The following is a 17,370-nucleotide window of genomic DNA, read 5'->3' on the forward strand; positions in this document are numbered from 1 at the left end:
AAGAAAAAAATAAATTCTATGATATTTTTATTATAGTACTTAAATTGTCTAACATCTCTTTTAAAATAAAAAATAAAATATTTAAAATAAAAAATAAATCATATAAAATTTATTAAATATTATTTATTTATTTATTTTAATAACTTAAAGTACAAAATAATAGATACTATAGCATTCAAAAAAAAAAAAATTAGTTATTTAAAAAACCTCTTTTTCGATTCATCACCAGATTAACAAAACAGTGGTGTATTAGTGGATATATGCAACATATATATAGGACCTCAAACTTCATCCATGGAGACACAATGCAAGCAACATTACATTGTACATACTCTTATTCACAAATTAAACGCAAGACGATAGTGATGATGATGCCCTTCAACTCGCGAAGAGACTCTAAATTCAAAGCTCTTGCCGCTTGGCGCCACTGTTGTCGTGTTCGGCGGGACCCGCACCCTCAGACTCCCCAGGAGCAATGGTAACCACCCTAGGACCCTTGATCTTATCAGGTGACAGCTTATCAAGAATCAAAGTAAGCACACCGTTGTCAAGCTTCGCCTTAACAGAATCCAAGTCAACATTCTCCGGCATCCGAAACTGCCTCCAGAACTTTCCATATGACCTCTCAACCCTATGCCAGTGATCTCCCTTCCTTTCTTCCTCCCTCTTGCGCTCTCCGCTCACTCGCAGCACCCTTCCTTCGTCAACCTCGATCTTGATCTCGTCTCTCTTCAGCCCCGGCACGTCCAGCATGATCACGTGTCCCTCCGGAGTCTCCTTCCAGTCCACTCTCGCCGGCGACAGTGCCATCGCTGCTTGCTCGTCCCTGCCGCCTACCCCGAATGGGACTTGCTCCAGCACTCGGAACGGGTCCGGCCAGAGGTCAGATAAGAGAGAGGTGGGAGGATCTATCAAAGGAAGGAGAGAAGCTTTTGTGTTGGAAAAACATTGCGCAACAATAAGCAACACCAATGATGCTAGCAGCAACTTGAGTTTTTGTGGCCTCATTTTCGTTGTGCTTGGAATTCAGAATTTGGTTGGACTTGGCAGTGATGATGACTGATGAGTTAAGTGTAATTCTGGTGTCTATATATAGTGTGAAAGGATGTGCTCTAATTTGGTGGTAGAGAAATGGAGAATGTTCCATTATGATTCGATAGTATAGGAACGTAAGAGCGAGTGCAAGAGTTTTCCTAAATGTTCCAGAGCCTTCTTGTCTTTTGCATACTACTTTCAACTGTGGAGTATTAATATTAGTTATTAATAAATTTAGTAGTATCCAAAGTCCAAACTTTTAATAAGATATTTTAATTATTAATAAATTTTAATTATTAAATTAATTTTTAATTATTTATTTTTAAATAAATAAGTTTTAGAAAAAGAGTAATATCTTAAATAAGTTTTCAAAAATTTCATGGTCCGACAAATTTGTTTCCAAAAAAATTTAGGTTTTCAATTTTTAAGATTGTTAGATATATACTATATAAATCTCTAAACCAGATTAAATAAGTTAACACGATATTGTCTTTCTTACGTGAAGATTGTAGATGTAACATATAAGATAAAACAACACGCGTTACATTGAGATAAATTAGTTCCTAAACACGTGACTAAAATGCCAAACAACGCTATTTTTAATGGAGAGATTCGTCTTCCACCTTTATCCTCCACCTTCTAGTTGCTTCTTTTGAGAAGACTAAATTGACATATATTCTATATAATTTTAGAGACCTTTCTGATTTATAATAAAATTTTAAGAGACTTATTTGACTTATATATAATTCAGAGAGAAAAGAAAAGATTGATTGGAGAGATATGTTAACATAGCTATTTTAGTTCAATTTGGTTACTGATGGACTACCTGCAATTGCTATCCACTAAAATATAAAGTTATATAACAAGAACGAGATGACCGTGAAGGAGTGTCAAGCCGAGACAAAAAAAAGTGCAGCACATGCAGGCAGTCAGTTATATCGGACTTCCACACTTTTCTCTACTGCAAATTTTAAAAAGTGAACGAATTATAGTCAAGAGAAGTTTGAAATATTTAAATATTAGTGAATAATGTTAAAATTCATAGAGAATTTTACTTTATACAAGTAAAGTTGAGAGTTGAAACTCTCATTATTCTCTTTCAATTTGTCTACTTTCATATAATGATCATTGTGTTTGGAAATGTAGACAAGAATAAATTTATTTTACTTATTTTTTAATAAAACTCATCATGTGGGAATTGGCATTCGTTTTTCGCAGGCATTAATACTACTTTACATATAAGGGAAATAACACAAAGGATATCATTAACACATAGCCAGAGTTTTTACCCATCCATATACATCTTCATCATATTTACATGCATGCAAGTGAAATAACAAACAGAACCAGAGCCTTAAATTACTCACAACATAAATTGTTAAATATACACATAGTCAACAAAGAGAAGGGCAGAGTTGTCAATTTAAACTCAACTGCGGGAAACTATCCTCCAATGATAGATTATAAGATCTTCTAATCCAGGCTTTCTCCTTCTTGATTTGAACAAGTTGAGGGTAAACACACCATGGGAAGCTTAGAAAATGGTCCCTATTCATGCCTTCATTATACAGATCATAGTAATCAGGATGATAAGTAACATAATACCATGCAGAAGCCTTTGCATAGGCATCATCACCGTTGCCATCGTTGAACCACGTTCGAGCCTCTTTCCTTAGAGACCTCACAGCTGCATTAATTGCATCTGAATCCCTCCTTTTGCTGAAAGATTTTGACATTTTCATGATATTCCCGCTCAAGATTTCCGCTTCTGTTTTGATCCCGTAGTAGTCCATCAGATTTCCCAATTTGTAGTCATAGTTGGTTTTGTGAAAGAAAGCATCATCAGCATAATCCTCAAAACCATCAACTTCCATGTCGGGGTCATATGACCGTATAGCCACTTCCCGGGTAAAGGATGTGATCGAGCTGGCACTGGTTGCGATTCCTCGCACTTCCCTGAAAAGCTTTCCTATAATATTCTGCGACTCATAGGGATTTTTATCAGGCTTCTCCATGAAATCTGGATAATCTGTGACATAAAGTTCACGAGGAAGAACAGCTGGAACACCAGTTTTTGGAAAGTCGACCGCTATTGAAAATAACTTTGCTAGCTTGAGGCATGGTTCAGCCATTGCTTTTAAGGGCTCTCGATCAGCAAATACAGTGTGTGCATTGGCAATTATTCCTAGACTGTCATTAACTATGTAGTTTACAAAATACTCCTCAATCTCCTGCACCAAATAATTAAAAGAAAATTGAAATAAAAAGTGAATTGGTACAGAAGAGACTAAGATGAACTCAAAGACCATATGAAAAGTTAAATCGTTTTGAGTATTTTGGTCTATCATAAATTCATAACAAATACAAAAGAAAATAGAGATATCTAAGTTATAGAGTTCAAGCTTCGTGGACGAAAAAGAGAAATGTTTCACTGTTTTCAGATGTGATTTGCGATAGAAGAGAATGACTAAAACAGGAGAGACATTTTGGGTGTTTTGAGGCTAGATTTTGGTATTTTTGAACATAACTAATATTTATGAGATTGTTTAACACTTCTGACTTATGAAATGAAACTAGAAAAAAATAAATAAATAAACGACATATATTTTAATTTAGAACGAGTATTGGATTTAGATAATAGAATTGACGTGGATTGTATTTAAGTGACTAAGTGAAGTTGTGTTTACACTTTGAAAAGATAAAGAAAAATGGGAAATTATTTTAAGGGAGATACTCTGACAGAAAGTATAGCTTGGCTCAAGTTGTTATAACATAATCAGTATTGAAGTGAAACCTTGGTTGGATGTGACAACATAATCCATAACAACAGCAGAAATGTTGAAACATGATTAAAGATTATACATAATAGCAACATAAGATCAAAAAACAAAAATAATAACAAATATATCAAAGATAACAATATCTAAAATGATACCTCAATCATGACATTATGATCCAGTTCCGTACTTGGACCAGCAGTGTAGTCCATTGGTTCAATTACTCTTGGCGGAATCAATTCAGGGTCCCAAGAAACAAAGTAGATATCACCATCCAAATCACTTCCAGAACACTCATTTGGATGAGGCCTTATAACAAAAATCAGTTATTGAGGCCCAGAGACAGTTTGAGAGGATGGCCACATGCAAAAGTTTAAAAAATCATTTATGAATGGAAATAACTTCTCAAGCATATTTAAAGAAGATCAACTTTGATGTACCATTCAGATCATGTATAATGTATGATTCAAAACTCATAAGCATTTGACGAACATATCTAAGAGAAATAAAGAACAATATTGATGCCTAAAAGAATATTATTAGCTGCAACTGCATTCCAGGTTTTTCTCTCTTTCATTCTCACTCTGATTTACTTTTTTTTTTCTTTTAACCCCCAAATTGCATTGCACGCAGGTCTTTTTCTCCTTCATTCTTTCTCTCTATTTTTTATTTTAAATGATGTCATCATTAGAAATAATCTTTTAAGAAATTTATATTATCTAACCTAAATATTGTATATAAGTGAAAACTGAAGTATTAATGGAGAGAAAAATGGAGTATCAAAAATAATTAGAAAGCAGTGGAAGAAACCACCATTGACTGTAAACTGCAACGTCTATTTGACTGAATGGAGTTCATAGTTGATGTTTTTTTGAAAGAAAAACTAAAAAACAACCATAAAAAAAGAAAAAAAAAAAAAGTTACAGCTATACATCTTAAAAGTAACAGAAGCAAGGACAATTTTCAACACGTAAAACTAGCAGTTCATAGTGCAGCTGCCTATACATAATGGTAAAGGCCAAGTAGGTATTAATTATTTCCCCAAACTTGTTTTATGTAAATTTTAGTGACTAAGATGTGGACTGCGCTTAACATATACGTGAGACAGTATCTTCTGAGATAGTGTTTACCATAAATAATAATTGAGATATTAAGAAATATAAGTACCTGCGTCCCTTTCGTGGGAAAACAACACAATCTAACATGTGATGCAAGGCTGGCACATTCACAGCCTTTAAAACACGCACATCTCCCGGGTGCAAACAGGGATTTTTTGCCACTACTACCTTACCATTGACTATGTAAGATTTTGCAGGATCATATGAAGAACTACCAGAAAGACTCCCATGCCTATTGTCAGAGAAATGAACAAACACCTGACCGTATTCTAGGCTTCCAGTTTCATCCAGACAACCCATCATTGCTTGTCCTTTTGGAATCAGAATCCTCGTCTTGAGTCGCAATTCCAAAAGCTTTGATGCCCTGAATGTTTGCAGCATCATTGATAGAAACGGTTCTACATTCGGCTTGTAGCCACAGCTGAGCATCTCCTTCAGAACATTACTGATTTCCCCAGTGTACATCATGTCCAGAGCCTCATGCGCCTTTAATGAATCTGTTAGTATAGTGTTCAGTTGATCAACAGCCTCTTTCTGTTTTTTCTCGAAAGCTTCATCCTTGACGCCAAGAGTGGATAAGAGAGAAATCAACTGACGATTTAGATAACAAGGCTGAAATTTACTACATGCCAAAACATCCAACTTTGAGTTATCTGAATCATACTTCCGCATACTCTTCCTCAGTGATAGCTTTGTTGTCGATGTTGGGTCAACAGCCACAACTCCTTTGTACCCGCCATATCGGATCTGAAAGGCAGATGGAGTGGAACTGTAACCACATTTTTTAGCAACCTTCTTGGCAAATTCAAGAGATATCTTCCCAATTCCATCAGAAAAGACATAGCCATTAAACTCTACATCAGGAATAACTTCAATTTCATGCTTCTTAACAGTTAGTGTTTCAGTAGATGAACCAAAAGATTGCCCCAGCCTAGCAGCATATTTGGCCACATTTCTAATATTACGAAAATCTCCCATCCATTCCCTGATATATGCAGCAGTACATCCAGTTGCTGTAGGAGCAAACATCCAAAGAGAATTTTCCCGCAACTGACTTGATGAGAAAGCTAGAAATTCAAACTTCTTGTCACCAATAGTTATGCCATCTCTAAGGATGGAAAGAAGTCTTGTGTATATTTTAGTCTTCCTGTTCACAGAAGTACGTGGCGACAAATCAGTAGAATACAGTTTTTCTAGCTCTTCATCAACAAATGAAACACGTAGGAAGTTGTCAAGATCCTGATGGAAATGGCGGAGAACACGATTTGAGACATTAATCTCTGGCCCACAAAAATACACTTTGCAAGGTGTAATCTGAACCCTCTTTACATAGACCAAACCAGTATCCAAGGATATCGCAGGTGATCGAGGAGGGTTCCCTAATGCATTGCCAGAAATGTACCTTCTGTACTGATCACTCAGCCACTTTATGGGTTCATAACAGAACTCCTTTGAATAGAACATTTTTTCTAAAGCATGTTCTATAAATTCAAGCTTCATTCTGTATGGATCAACTAAACGGTAAAAGCCATCATCAAGTGATGGACCAGCGAGACTCCCATGCTGAACCAGTGAATTAACTTTGAACAAGATGTCATATGGTATTTGAATGCCTTGTGGAGGAGTAACAATGGGAACAAGGTCCAGATTGCTAGAAAAAGGAACCCCTGTCACTAAAGTGAATTGCCTCTCACTTTCCTCATAATAACCAAAGTTTTCCCTGAAATCTGGAAACTGTTGGTCATATGGAAGCTCTATAACTAAGGCAGATGACTGCCCAATACTGCTGCAAGGTGTGAAATCTGTTGCTCGAATCCATTGGTCATCAGGAACATCTTTATAAAAGTTGAATAACGGATGATCATATATATCTCCTGAAGTAGATTCTTCTTTCTCAAAAATACGGGGAGCACCAAGTAACTGGCATTTGAAGAAAAATTAAAGATGTTCGTCATAAGTCATGTATAGAGCATCCATAGCAACAGCAATTACAAGGTAAAAACATCCCACGAAACGATAAAAGACTGAAAATCAAGACAATTATTTTGGCTTTCCAAGTCATATCGACATGGTAAATTCTGAAATACATTAAAAAAGAAAAAAGTTCCAATAAGTAATAACACGCTTGAGATCAAATTTAAACCATATGCACATTGTTGTGGATGGTCGAGGGTTTACACCTAGTAATAGATGAAATGATAAGGAAAATAGTTAATGAGCATTGTCAAAATGGTTACTAAAGGCTACTCCCTGTATCATTATATTTAGTTGCTTTCTTGCGAGAAAGCTGGTTTATACCTTTTTTTTTTTTTTAAATATAGTTTGACTTATCAGTTCAGGTTCACTTCATTTGAATTTTCAGTGAACAAGGTATCCAACCTATTAACTTCTACAGAAACATCACAGCATTGTTGTCAGGTCTCTTGTCACTTTGATAGAACTATTTTCCTTCAGTTAAAGAAAATCCAGTGCTAAGGAAACTTGCTCAAGTCTAGAACCAAGGTTCAACAAAAGGAAATACCCCAATTCAAACTCAAGCAATGTATTTATTATGGTCCATGGGTAGGAGAGTGACTACAGCAGGTAACTCCTGTTGGAAGTTAAACTTTTCTGTTGGAATTCATTTTCCACTATAATAAAAGTGTTACTTAAATCTGAAGAATAGATTAAAACCAATAATGATAAGGTTTAGATTTAAGAACCTGAATCAGGAGATAATTAGCAGTTTCACCTCTGGGTTGATGCCGCTCAATCTTCCAAATATTCTCATAATAAAGCTCAAGTTTATATTCTGAATTGTTATGGGAAAGAAAGAAATGAAACTTTCTCATTCCATACCCGAAACATAAACGGACATCCATATTTCTCCATAACACAGAGAATCTTTCCTTGGAGAGCTGACAGCCGAAATAAAGTTTCACATTATTCAAACAATGCTGAGAAGATCTTGGCTTTGGCACAATATCTTTTATCATTTCCCGAGCCTTCAGATAGGAGTTGCCAAACCACAACTTTTTTGTAGCTTTAGACAGTATGTGTGAAGCATTGCTTGCAGAGGTAAATTGAATAATCGCAAATGCCCTTGGAACCTTACCTTTGCCTTGCCTTATCTTAACAGCTAATACAGTTCCTTCACCGGTAATTTGTTCCACATATGTCTTTACAACGTCCACAGTAACATAATATGGGAATCCATACAACTCAATTGTTTTACCCATCCTTCATAACCACTCTTTTGCCTTTCCTGAATAGGAGGAGAACAAAATAAACAAGTAAAACAATTAAAAAGCAGTAACGAAAGGCAACACTAATATGATGCTAGATCTTCTATTTAAACAGTTAATTTAAATTTGTCGTCCAAAATATTACGGTATCAAATGCATTGAATGTTTATTCACATTGTTCTGGTAAACATGGATAGATGACAATTGATCCAGACACTAGAATGCACCTTCCAAGCCAATTTGTTTTCAAGGGAAAACTTTCGCTGCTTTTGACAAATGGGTGTGTTACATGTAAAACAAACCCTTCTTAACATAAACTAACTGATCATATACACAAATTAGTTATAAGACAGCCATGTTTGCAAGAACTTCCACACTTTTAATGATGAAATTTATCTGAATAACCGAACATCAGTTCAGGCTGCAAGCTTAGGTTTAACCTAATGGATGAGATTCAAAATGCATTTCACAGATTCAGCTCTCATTGCAGTCCACAATGTAAATATAGTTAAAAAAAAAGGGAACATTAAAGGTTCAGAAACTTTCTGCATAGCCAAACCAAAACATTCCAAGTATATTCATATTACATAACCTTTCTCAGGTGTCACAGTAACAATAGATATCATTGACATCTTCTGAAAATACATACATCTCTTAAGACTGTAAAGTTAAAATTTAAAATAAGTATTGTAATGTAACATTTATTAACAAGGCAATACTTTTTTAACAAATCAGAAGTTACATCAATGAATATAATAATATAAAACAACTTTCCTAACTAATTCATTATCAGCTGTTAAGAATATGGATAAGTATCTAGTTTGCACAGCACAATCTATCAAAAAGTTTCAACAATTTCAATGAGTGCACCCTGCAGAAAATGTCAATGATTTCTGGAACTAGTGATACTATCCAAACTTATTCTAAATGGGTTGAATTGTTAATGGAGTTAAGATCATGTTAACAAAATGTCAAAAGTTTCAGACATGCATTATGTTCAGCCAACACAAGAAAAACATAAGCTCTTTAAATTGCTCAGCACTCGAGATGGATATTCCACCAAGTGGTTATGTAAGCGGGATAGAGGATATTTACCAAAATATAGTATACTGTTGTCAAAATATGTAACATGTGCACTGAAACAAATGCAACTGAAAAGAGAAGAAGAAAATAAAAATAATGTCTACCTTTGAATGTAACAAGTAAGCCAGATCCTAAAATTTCAGAAAATATTCAAGTGCACAATACAAAATCATGACTCTCTTAAGATCCAATGGGCAGTCAATAAGTGCAAATGAATAAATATCAAAATTGAAGGGTGAATAAATAAAATAAAAAGAAAATACAGCTGAAGCTCAAGAACAACCTTTTTTATATAGAAAAAGTTGTAAAAAACTCACTGGCTCATGAATAAATGCAAATAACATAAATAAATAATTGTCTTGATTAAAATTATTGAAGAAACAGACATGAACATGGCTTAAATGGCTTCGAGATATCTATGAAATTAGGATGCATGCTTTTGGTTTTTAGACAAAAAATCATCTTGTTTACTGAAAAAATTACTTTCCACATTTTTGTATAGATTTTATGAAACAATCAAAATGGTATAAAAATATTTAGCGTTTGTTCAAAAAGTTAAGCAGAAAACCTTCTAAATAAAATTTGTCCTCAGCTATTCTCAACTGTATTAAAAAAGTAAGTTGTAAAATACTAAAATCAATTATTTTTTCCCAAAATCAGAAGCATTTGCATCCATTGTGCGACCTGATTTCTCAAAATAAGCACATTACTAGAATCTAGAGCCTTTGTTTTCGTTTACGATATGAATAAACAGCAATTTGCACCAAGGAATTTGATTTAAAAAAAAAGTGTTAAAAGTTTTTTCTGCCCAACATAAGATTAAAAATAAAATAAAATAATAAAAACTAACTGTCAAGGAATTCACACTAAGGAACCCCAAAAATGGCTGCAAAATCATTTTGGTTAACTCGTAACGACTTCGAGCTTTCCTTAGTAAAAAAAAAGGATAACTTGGTCATAAATATGGAACAAAATAACAGAAAACCGAACCTCTAACCAAATAGTGATGAACTTGCGTGAATTTGAGGTAAAAAATTGAGAATTTCCTGCTTAAAGAAATTGGAACACCACGAGTTATGGACCGAAAAAATAAAAAAGACTCTTCCTTACAGTTATATTCTACAATGCATCAAAGTCCAACGACCAAAGAGTAACAACAAAACCAATCAATGTTGGAAGAAGAGTAAAGCAATGCAGAAGTTATAGTGAAAATGAGCATGAGGATACGATTGAAGAGCATGATCATGATCAGGCACAAAGAAAGAGAAGAGACAAGAGAGTAAAGTATCAGAGAGACTGACCCAAGGATCCTCACTCGTCAATGCCAAGTCAACACGAAAAGTTTGCGTTCAAATTCCGATATATTATGATTTTTTGATTCGGCTAAGGAAGGGATTTTTTTTTTTGAGTAAATATTTAAATTGGGTCCTAAGTTTGCAGTAGAGCCTAAGTATCGTCTCTGAATTTAAAATTATTTTAAATTTATCTTTTAATTTAACAATGATTTATTCTGAAATATTTTTTGGTGACCAAATGATAATAGTTAGATGAAGGCCACGTTAAAAGTTTTACTGGACTGATAAAATGTCATTATTTTATTTTTAGCGTCCAAATAAAACTCCTTCAAATATTTTAAAAGATGTTAGTATATATTTTATTTGGACATTAAAAATAAAACTGCGACGTTTTACCAGCGTGGCTTTTAATGTAATTTTTGTCCAATTACATTATCGTTTTGTCACCAAAAAATATCTCAAAGATCAACGATTATTAAGTTGAGAGATAAATTTACAACAATTTTAAGTCTAAAGATAACATTTAAAGTTCAACTGCATATTTAAAAATCACTTTGAAACCATCTATATCACAAGAGTTAAATGGGTATGAGTATCGAAATACGTGCAACATTCATAAAGGATCTCAGTAGCAAAAATAGGCACAAAGTACTAATTGGATTTCAATCACCCAGATGTGTGTAATTGAATTGATGTTATGTTTGTTTGATTTTTATTTTTTTATTTCATTCAATTTAATTTAAATTATTTTAAATTTTAAAATTATAAAAATATTTTTTAATAAATTATAATTCAAATAACATAATTTATAATTTAAATTAATAATTTAATTTAATTCAATAAAAACAAATATATTTATATTATTGTGCTAGTTATTTATGAGTATTATAAAATTAATTTTAAAAAAATGGCATTATTTNNNNTAGGTATATTTGCTTTTATTGAATTAAATTAAATTATTAATTAAATATACTCGTCTTATTATATTGATTATTTATGAGTATTGAAAAATTAATTATCAAAATATTTTTAAATATAATTATAAACATTGAATGAATATTTAATAATTAAAAGAGTACTATATTTAATAAAATTATTGTCTCCTAAATATTATTGTGTGATATTATTAGATTAATTTTATATTATTGATACGACTGCTTACTCAAATTGAACAAAACCACTGATATGAATATGTAAGTATAGAAAAATCACAAATAAAATCTATGGGAGTATATATGAGAGTTAGGAGTATAATATTGGGGCTAAGAGAAATAGGAATGTGTAATAGTAGCCTGGCTTAACTTGTCCAAAGTCACAAAGTAGAAGAAAGAATGAGAAACAGAAAGGGAATCACATGAAGAGAATTTAAAGAGAGATTCAGAAAGAAAGGCTCACAATTCACACTCGTCCCTCTTGCCAATGTCACGCCCGCTTAATAAGCACCAATTCTGTTAGTTGCATTTGTTGGTCATTCTTGTTACGATCCTCATTGTGCTCTGCATGTGTTGCTCCATTTGCGTGCAGCATGTTACTACCCTTACTGTCATCACCCCACCTTTAAAAAGGACCTTGCCCTCAAGGTCAAAGAAAGTAAATTGCTGCTTCATTTGCTCATATAGTTTCCAAGTGGCTTCTTCTGCTGCCAATGAGTGCCATTGAATTAAAACCTCATCCGGCCATCTATTGTCTTTTTTGATCATGTGATGACCTAACACTTGCTGAGACTCTAGTATCACAAGATTGCCATCCGTAAGCCAAGGAGAAGGAAAAGTAGCAGCAACAGGATGTCCCACACACTTCTTGAGAAGGAAGATGTGAAATATTGGATGAATCCGGCCATGAGGCAGGAGATCTAACTTATAAGCCACCTTTCCCAACGTGCTAGCACCTTGAGGGTCCAAAATACTTCATAGACAATTTTTAATTCGCTCGTAGAGCAAGGGACTACTATTGATAGGGTTGTAATTTAACAAATATGAATTCTCTAATTTAAAACTCGAGGTCCCTTTGTTTCAGATCCGCTTTGGCTTTCATTCTATTTCGGACCCGCTCCAGGTTCAATTTCAGCTCTGCCAGAATAATATCTCTTTGCTGTAGCGAATCCTGCTGGGTTTGAGGGTCATTAGAATTGGGAGTGTATCGGAGAATAGCAAGGGGATCATGACCAAAAAGAGCCTTATAAGGGGACATGCCGATTGAGGAATACCAAGACGTATTGTAACTAAATGCAGCCCAAGGAAGCAGAGAAAGCCAGTCTTATGGGGTTATGTTGGGTAAAGCACCGGAGATACATTCCAAGCAACGATTTAACACCTCAAAATGGCCATCAGTCTCTGGCTGGAAGACTGTACTACGAGTCAGTGTGATTTCTTGTCTAACAGAAAAATGCTCCCAAAATCTACCAGTAAAGACTTTATCATGGTCAGACACAATTAAGCTTGTAGGACCATGTAAACTCACAATCCAATCAATAAAAACATCAGCCACTTTTTCTGCAATGTAATTTGTCAGCAGAAGTACGAAATGAGCAAATTTAGATAAACGGTCCACCACCACCATTATCACCGAATATCCTTGTACTTTAGAAAGCCCCGTGACAAAATTCATAGCGATATCTTGCCAAAATGCAGAGGGAATTGGCAGCGAAACCAGTAACCCCATTAGAGCCTGTGTTAGGTACTTGGCCTGTTGACACACTTGGCACCTAGCCATATACTCTTTAACAGCCGCACGCATATGCCTCCAAAAAAATTGAGCTGAGACTCTCGCTAGAGTCTTCTGAAATCTCGCATGACCGCCACTTTAGAATCATGGAATTCAGTTAAAATAGTTGGGATGAGGGATGGATCCTTTGGCACCACCAGCCTGCCATCCCAATACCACAGTCCATCTTGTTTCTGCAATCTGTCAAACTCTAACTCAGCCGCCGAAAACTTAGAAGCTGGTGTAAATGATCGGAGAGAAGCCTTAAGCTGTAATACAAAAGAGGATTCCATGGTGGACAATGTCATAAAGGCATGAGACAACCCATCTGCCCCTTGATTGTCTTTGTGCTTTTTGTATTCAATGGTAAAGTCATACCCAAGCAACTTCGGAAGCCAAGCTTGTTGCTCCAGGGTTTAGATCACTTGGTCCTACATTTCTCTCAGGCTTCAATGATCCATTCAGATGACAAAACGATGACCAAGTAAATAATGTCAAAATTTTGAAACTGCTGTGAGTATCACCTACATTTCTCTAGCATAGGTGGATTGTTTCTACATAGTTAATGAAAGTTTCTTCGAGAAGTATACAATCGGATAGTTATCCTAACTCAAAATAGCTCCAAAACCGGAACCTGACGCGTCTGTTTCCAGGACAAATGGTTTAGAAAAATCTGGTAAAGCTAAAATAGGAGCATTCATCAGAGCATTCTTTAACGTATTAAAAGCCTCAGCTACTGAATTAGACTAGCAAAAGCTTTTCTTCCACAACAAGTCAGTGAAGGGAGATGCCATCATAGAAAAATTCTTGATAAATTTACGATAATAGCTTGCAAGGCCTAGAAAACCCCGTAGTTGGCGCACTGATGTAGGAATAGGCCAATCTTTAATAGCTGAGACCTTAGCATCATCCACTCGGACCCCTTCGCCAGAGACTATATGACCAAGATAATCGATATTACACTGGCCGAAAGAGCACTTAGACAACTTTGCAACCAAACAATTATCTCTTAGAACCTTAGGACCCTGCATAAGTGTGTCAGATGTGAAGGCCAATCAGGACTATAAACCAAGATATCGTCGAAAAACACCAGCATGAATATGCGCCACATATCAGCAAACACCGAGTTCATAAGGGATTGAAATGTGGCCGGTGTATTTGTGATGATTTGGATTTTTGATGGTATAGAATTTCACAAATGAATTCTCGTTGCAAGTATAGTTTCTAAACCAATCAATAATCCTTTCATACAAAAAGTTGTTTGTCACTAGTACAAACCCCTAAAATTTATAAACCGAAGTATTGAACCTCGGGTCATTCTCCCTAGGAATTGTAATGAAGTGTTTTGTTATTGGTTGTGAGTTATTTTTGGGGTTTTAATAAGAAACATGAAAGATAAATGGCAAGAAAGTAAACTAAGGCCTAAAAAGGTCTTGGCAAGGGTTGGTGGTCAAGGATCTCTATCCTAATCACTAACCACAATATGAGAATTGGCAAGGATTAATCTCATTAAATCATCCTCTAACAAGTAGTAAAGGAAAGTCAAATGAGCTATATCAATCCTAGTCCATTATTATGAATTACCTCAAATGGAATTAGAAGAAAATAGAAGAAACAAGAGTATATCTACAACAAGATATAAGAACAACATAAAGGAAATTACAACAAAAGAATGGAAGAAGAATGAATGTAACTACAATGAATTGAAGAGTAGAAGTAGAAGAATGAATGAATGGAAACCTAGATCTAAGAACTAAACCTAATCCTAATCCTAATTCTAGAGAGAAGAGAGAGCTTCTCTCTCTAGAAACTACCTCTAAACTAATCCTAATGAGTGAAAATGAACTAAAGTCCCTTTGCTCTTCAATCCTTGGCTTTAAATAGCAGTTTAGGCGCCAAAGTTGGTTGGAATTGGGCCCCACAACCCTTTGAGAATTTGTTGGTCACATTTTCATTAAAAAATCATAAACCAGCACCGACGCGTACGCGTACAGCACGCGTACGCGTCCATGGGGTGATTCGCAAGGTGCGCGCAAGTGCCAGGTGCGCGTGCGCGTCCATGGGCGAGTTCAACTTCTTTGACTTTTCATGATTTCTCCACTTTGCATGCTTTCCCTCTTCACTCCTTTGATCCATTCCTAGCCTTTTCAATCTGAAATCACTAACAAACATATCAAGGCATCTAATGGAATCAAGGAGAATTAGATTTAGCTATTTTAAGTCCTAAAAAGCGTGTTTTCACATATAAGCACAAATAAGGAGACAATCACAAAACTATGCTAATTCAATGGATAAATGTGGGTAAAAGGTGATAAAATCTCTTAAAATCAATACAAGATAAATCGTCAAAACGGGGTTTATCAACCTCCCCACACTTAAACCAAGCATGTCCTCATGCTTAAACTAAGAATGAAGCAAAAGGTATGCTTTTATTCAATGGAACTAACTAAATGCAATCTACCTATATGCAACTATCTACATGAATGTAATTGCTTGGTCAAAATAAATCAATTCCCAAGAATCATATATGCACAAGGGCTAAGGACTAGCAAGTCTAATCCACAATTGAATTGAGTTATTAAATATTTTTTACAAACTTGCATGAGAAGAGATGATCATAGGTGGAAACATGTAATTGAGCATCAAACCCTCACCGGATGTATTTGCACTCTATTCGCTCAAGTGTTTAGGGTTGATTCTCTCAATTCGGGTACTTTCCAAGATTTGTTCTTCTTCTAACAATCAATATATATTTCATGCATGCATACATCTATCATGAGGTCTTTTCTTTAGGTTGTAATGGGGTTAAGGTCAAGGTAGGATGCATATATGGTTAAGTGAGCTTGAATTTTGAATCTTTGATAAGCTTAAACTTTCCACCTAACCTATGACATCTTATACAATTAAGTTCTAACCTAACTACCCATTTTCACTTTTTCACATACTCATGTATCCATTTTCATTTCACAACACTTATGCATTGATTTTATTGAGCAACACTTTGCTTTGGGGCATTTTGTCCCCTTTTTATTGTTTTTCTTTTTTTTCTTTCTTTTCTATATTTTTTTCTTTTCTTTTCCATTTTGTTTTTCTCTTTTTTTTTCTTTTCTTTTTCTCATTTTTCTTTTTTTTCTATATACAAGAACATCAATGCATAAGGTTTTACATTTGATCAATATATGAGTATGTACCCAATTTCCAATATTTTCAATAACAATACAAAACTACCTTTTTATTCCCCCAATGTCCCAAGATTTTCACACTTGAATGGTACTCACGCACACTAGCCTAAGCCAACCAAAGATCCAAATTAAGGACATTTATTGTTTTTTGCTTAATGGCTTGTAATGTGCTAAAATAAGAACGAAGTGGGTTAATCGTAGGCTCAAATTGGCTAACAAAGAAATATAAAAGGTAAGGCTATTTGGGGTAAGTGAGTTAAATGAAATGATGGCCTCAATCATATAAATGCATGAATACATAAAATAATGGACATAAAGAATCAAACAAATCAAAGATCACATTCATAGAAAGAGAATAATGTACACAAGAAGGAAAAATAAGTGGTTATAAGATGTAACCACACCATTAGGCTCAAATCTCACAAGCTTGTGTTCTTAGCTCAAAACATGATCCACAAGATATATAATTCAAGCAAGTTCTATGAAAAGTTTTCACTCAAATTAATTGGTGCCCTATAGATAGAAATCCTTGAAAAAATTCATTATTTTGACTAAGCTTATTGTGTATATGTATGAAAAAATAAGAAAATGCAAGTAAAAACCATAAAATCCTAGAATGAAATGCAAAAGTGTTGGGATTAGAAATTTGTCACCCAAAATCACCGACCGGTCGGACGACCTCCCCACACTTAAAAGTTTGCGCAAGGGGGTACGGCGAATCTCCGGATTGCTGCATGTTCTTAGTCTTGCTTCCGTTATTGCTTGTGGTGCATTCGTCATGAAAAACAAAAATATAACACCATAAGATGGGAAAACAAAAGCAAGGAAGCATAATTGTTGGAATGAGGTAAATCACTAGAATTGAGTGAGTGAATTAGTGTGACATTAAGAAATATTAGGTGTGTGAATTCTAAATTGCACGGTTTAGAACACACATTAGCATAAAAGTTATG

General features: G+C 34.6%; 2 protein-coding genes across 5 annotated transcripts; both read right to left on the minus strand.

The window, feature by feature from the left end:
- Positions 1–212: 212 nt before the first annotated feature.
- Positions 213–1,093, minus strand: LOC107466046 (22.0 kDa class IV heat shock protein). Its single transcript, XM_016085027.3, has one exon. The coding sequence runs from the start codon at positions 1,006–1,008 to the stop codon at positions 403–405; it is 606 nt and encodes a 201-aa protein (XP_015940513.1). The 5' UTR covers positions 1,009–1,093; the 3' UTR covers positions 213–402.
- Positions 1,094–2,274: 1,181 nt separating this feature from the next.
- Positions 2,275–10,638, minus strand: LOC107466044 (RNA-dependent RNA polymerase 1). Of its 4 annotated transcripts, XM_016085021.3 has the most exons (6): positions 10,228–10,261; positions 9,250–9,305; positions 7,633–8,174; positions 4,980–6,850; positions 3,971–4,121; positions 2,275–3,266 (listed from the first exon to the last, which is right to left on the minus strand). In XM_016085021.3, the coding sequence occupies exons 3-6, from the start codon at positions 8,146–8,148 to the stop codon at positions 2,454–2,456; spliced, it is 3,351 nt and encodes a 1,116-aa protein (XP_015940507.1). In that variant the 5' UTR covers positions 8,149–8,174; positions 9,250–9,305; positions 10,228–10,261; the 3' UTR covers positions 2,275–2,453. The 4 variants fall into 4 exon arrangements, with proteins under 4 accessions (XP_015940507.1, XP_015940509.1, XP_052109834.1 ...); XM_016085023.3 differs by lacking the exons at positions 9,250–9,305; positions 10,228–10,261 and adding an exon at positions 10,539–10,638; XM_052253874.1 differs by lacking the exons at positions 9,250–9,305; positions 10,228–10,261 and adding an exon at positions 10,348–10,440.
- Between the last annotated feature and the right edge of the window lie 6,732 nt (positions 10,639–17,370).

The sequence above is a fragment of the Arachis duranensis genome, chromosome 9 (assembly GCF_000817695.3).
Source record: "Arachis duranensis cultivar V14167 chromosome 9, aradu.V14167.gnm2.J7QH, whole genome shotgun sequence".
NCBI classification, from domain to species: Eukaryota; Viridiplantae; Streptophyta; class Magnoliopsida; order Fabales; family Fabaceae; genus Arachis; species Arachis duranensis.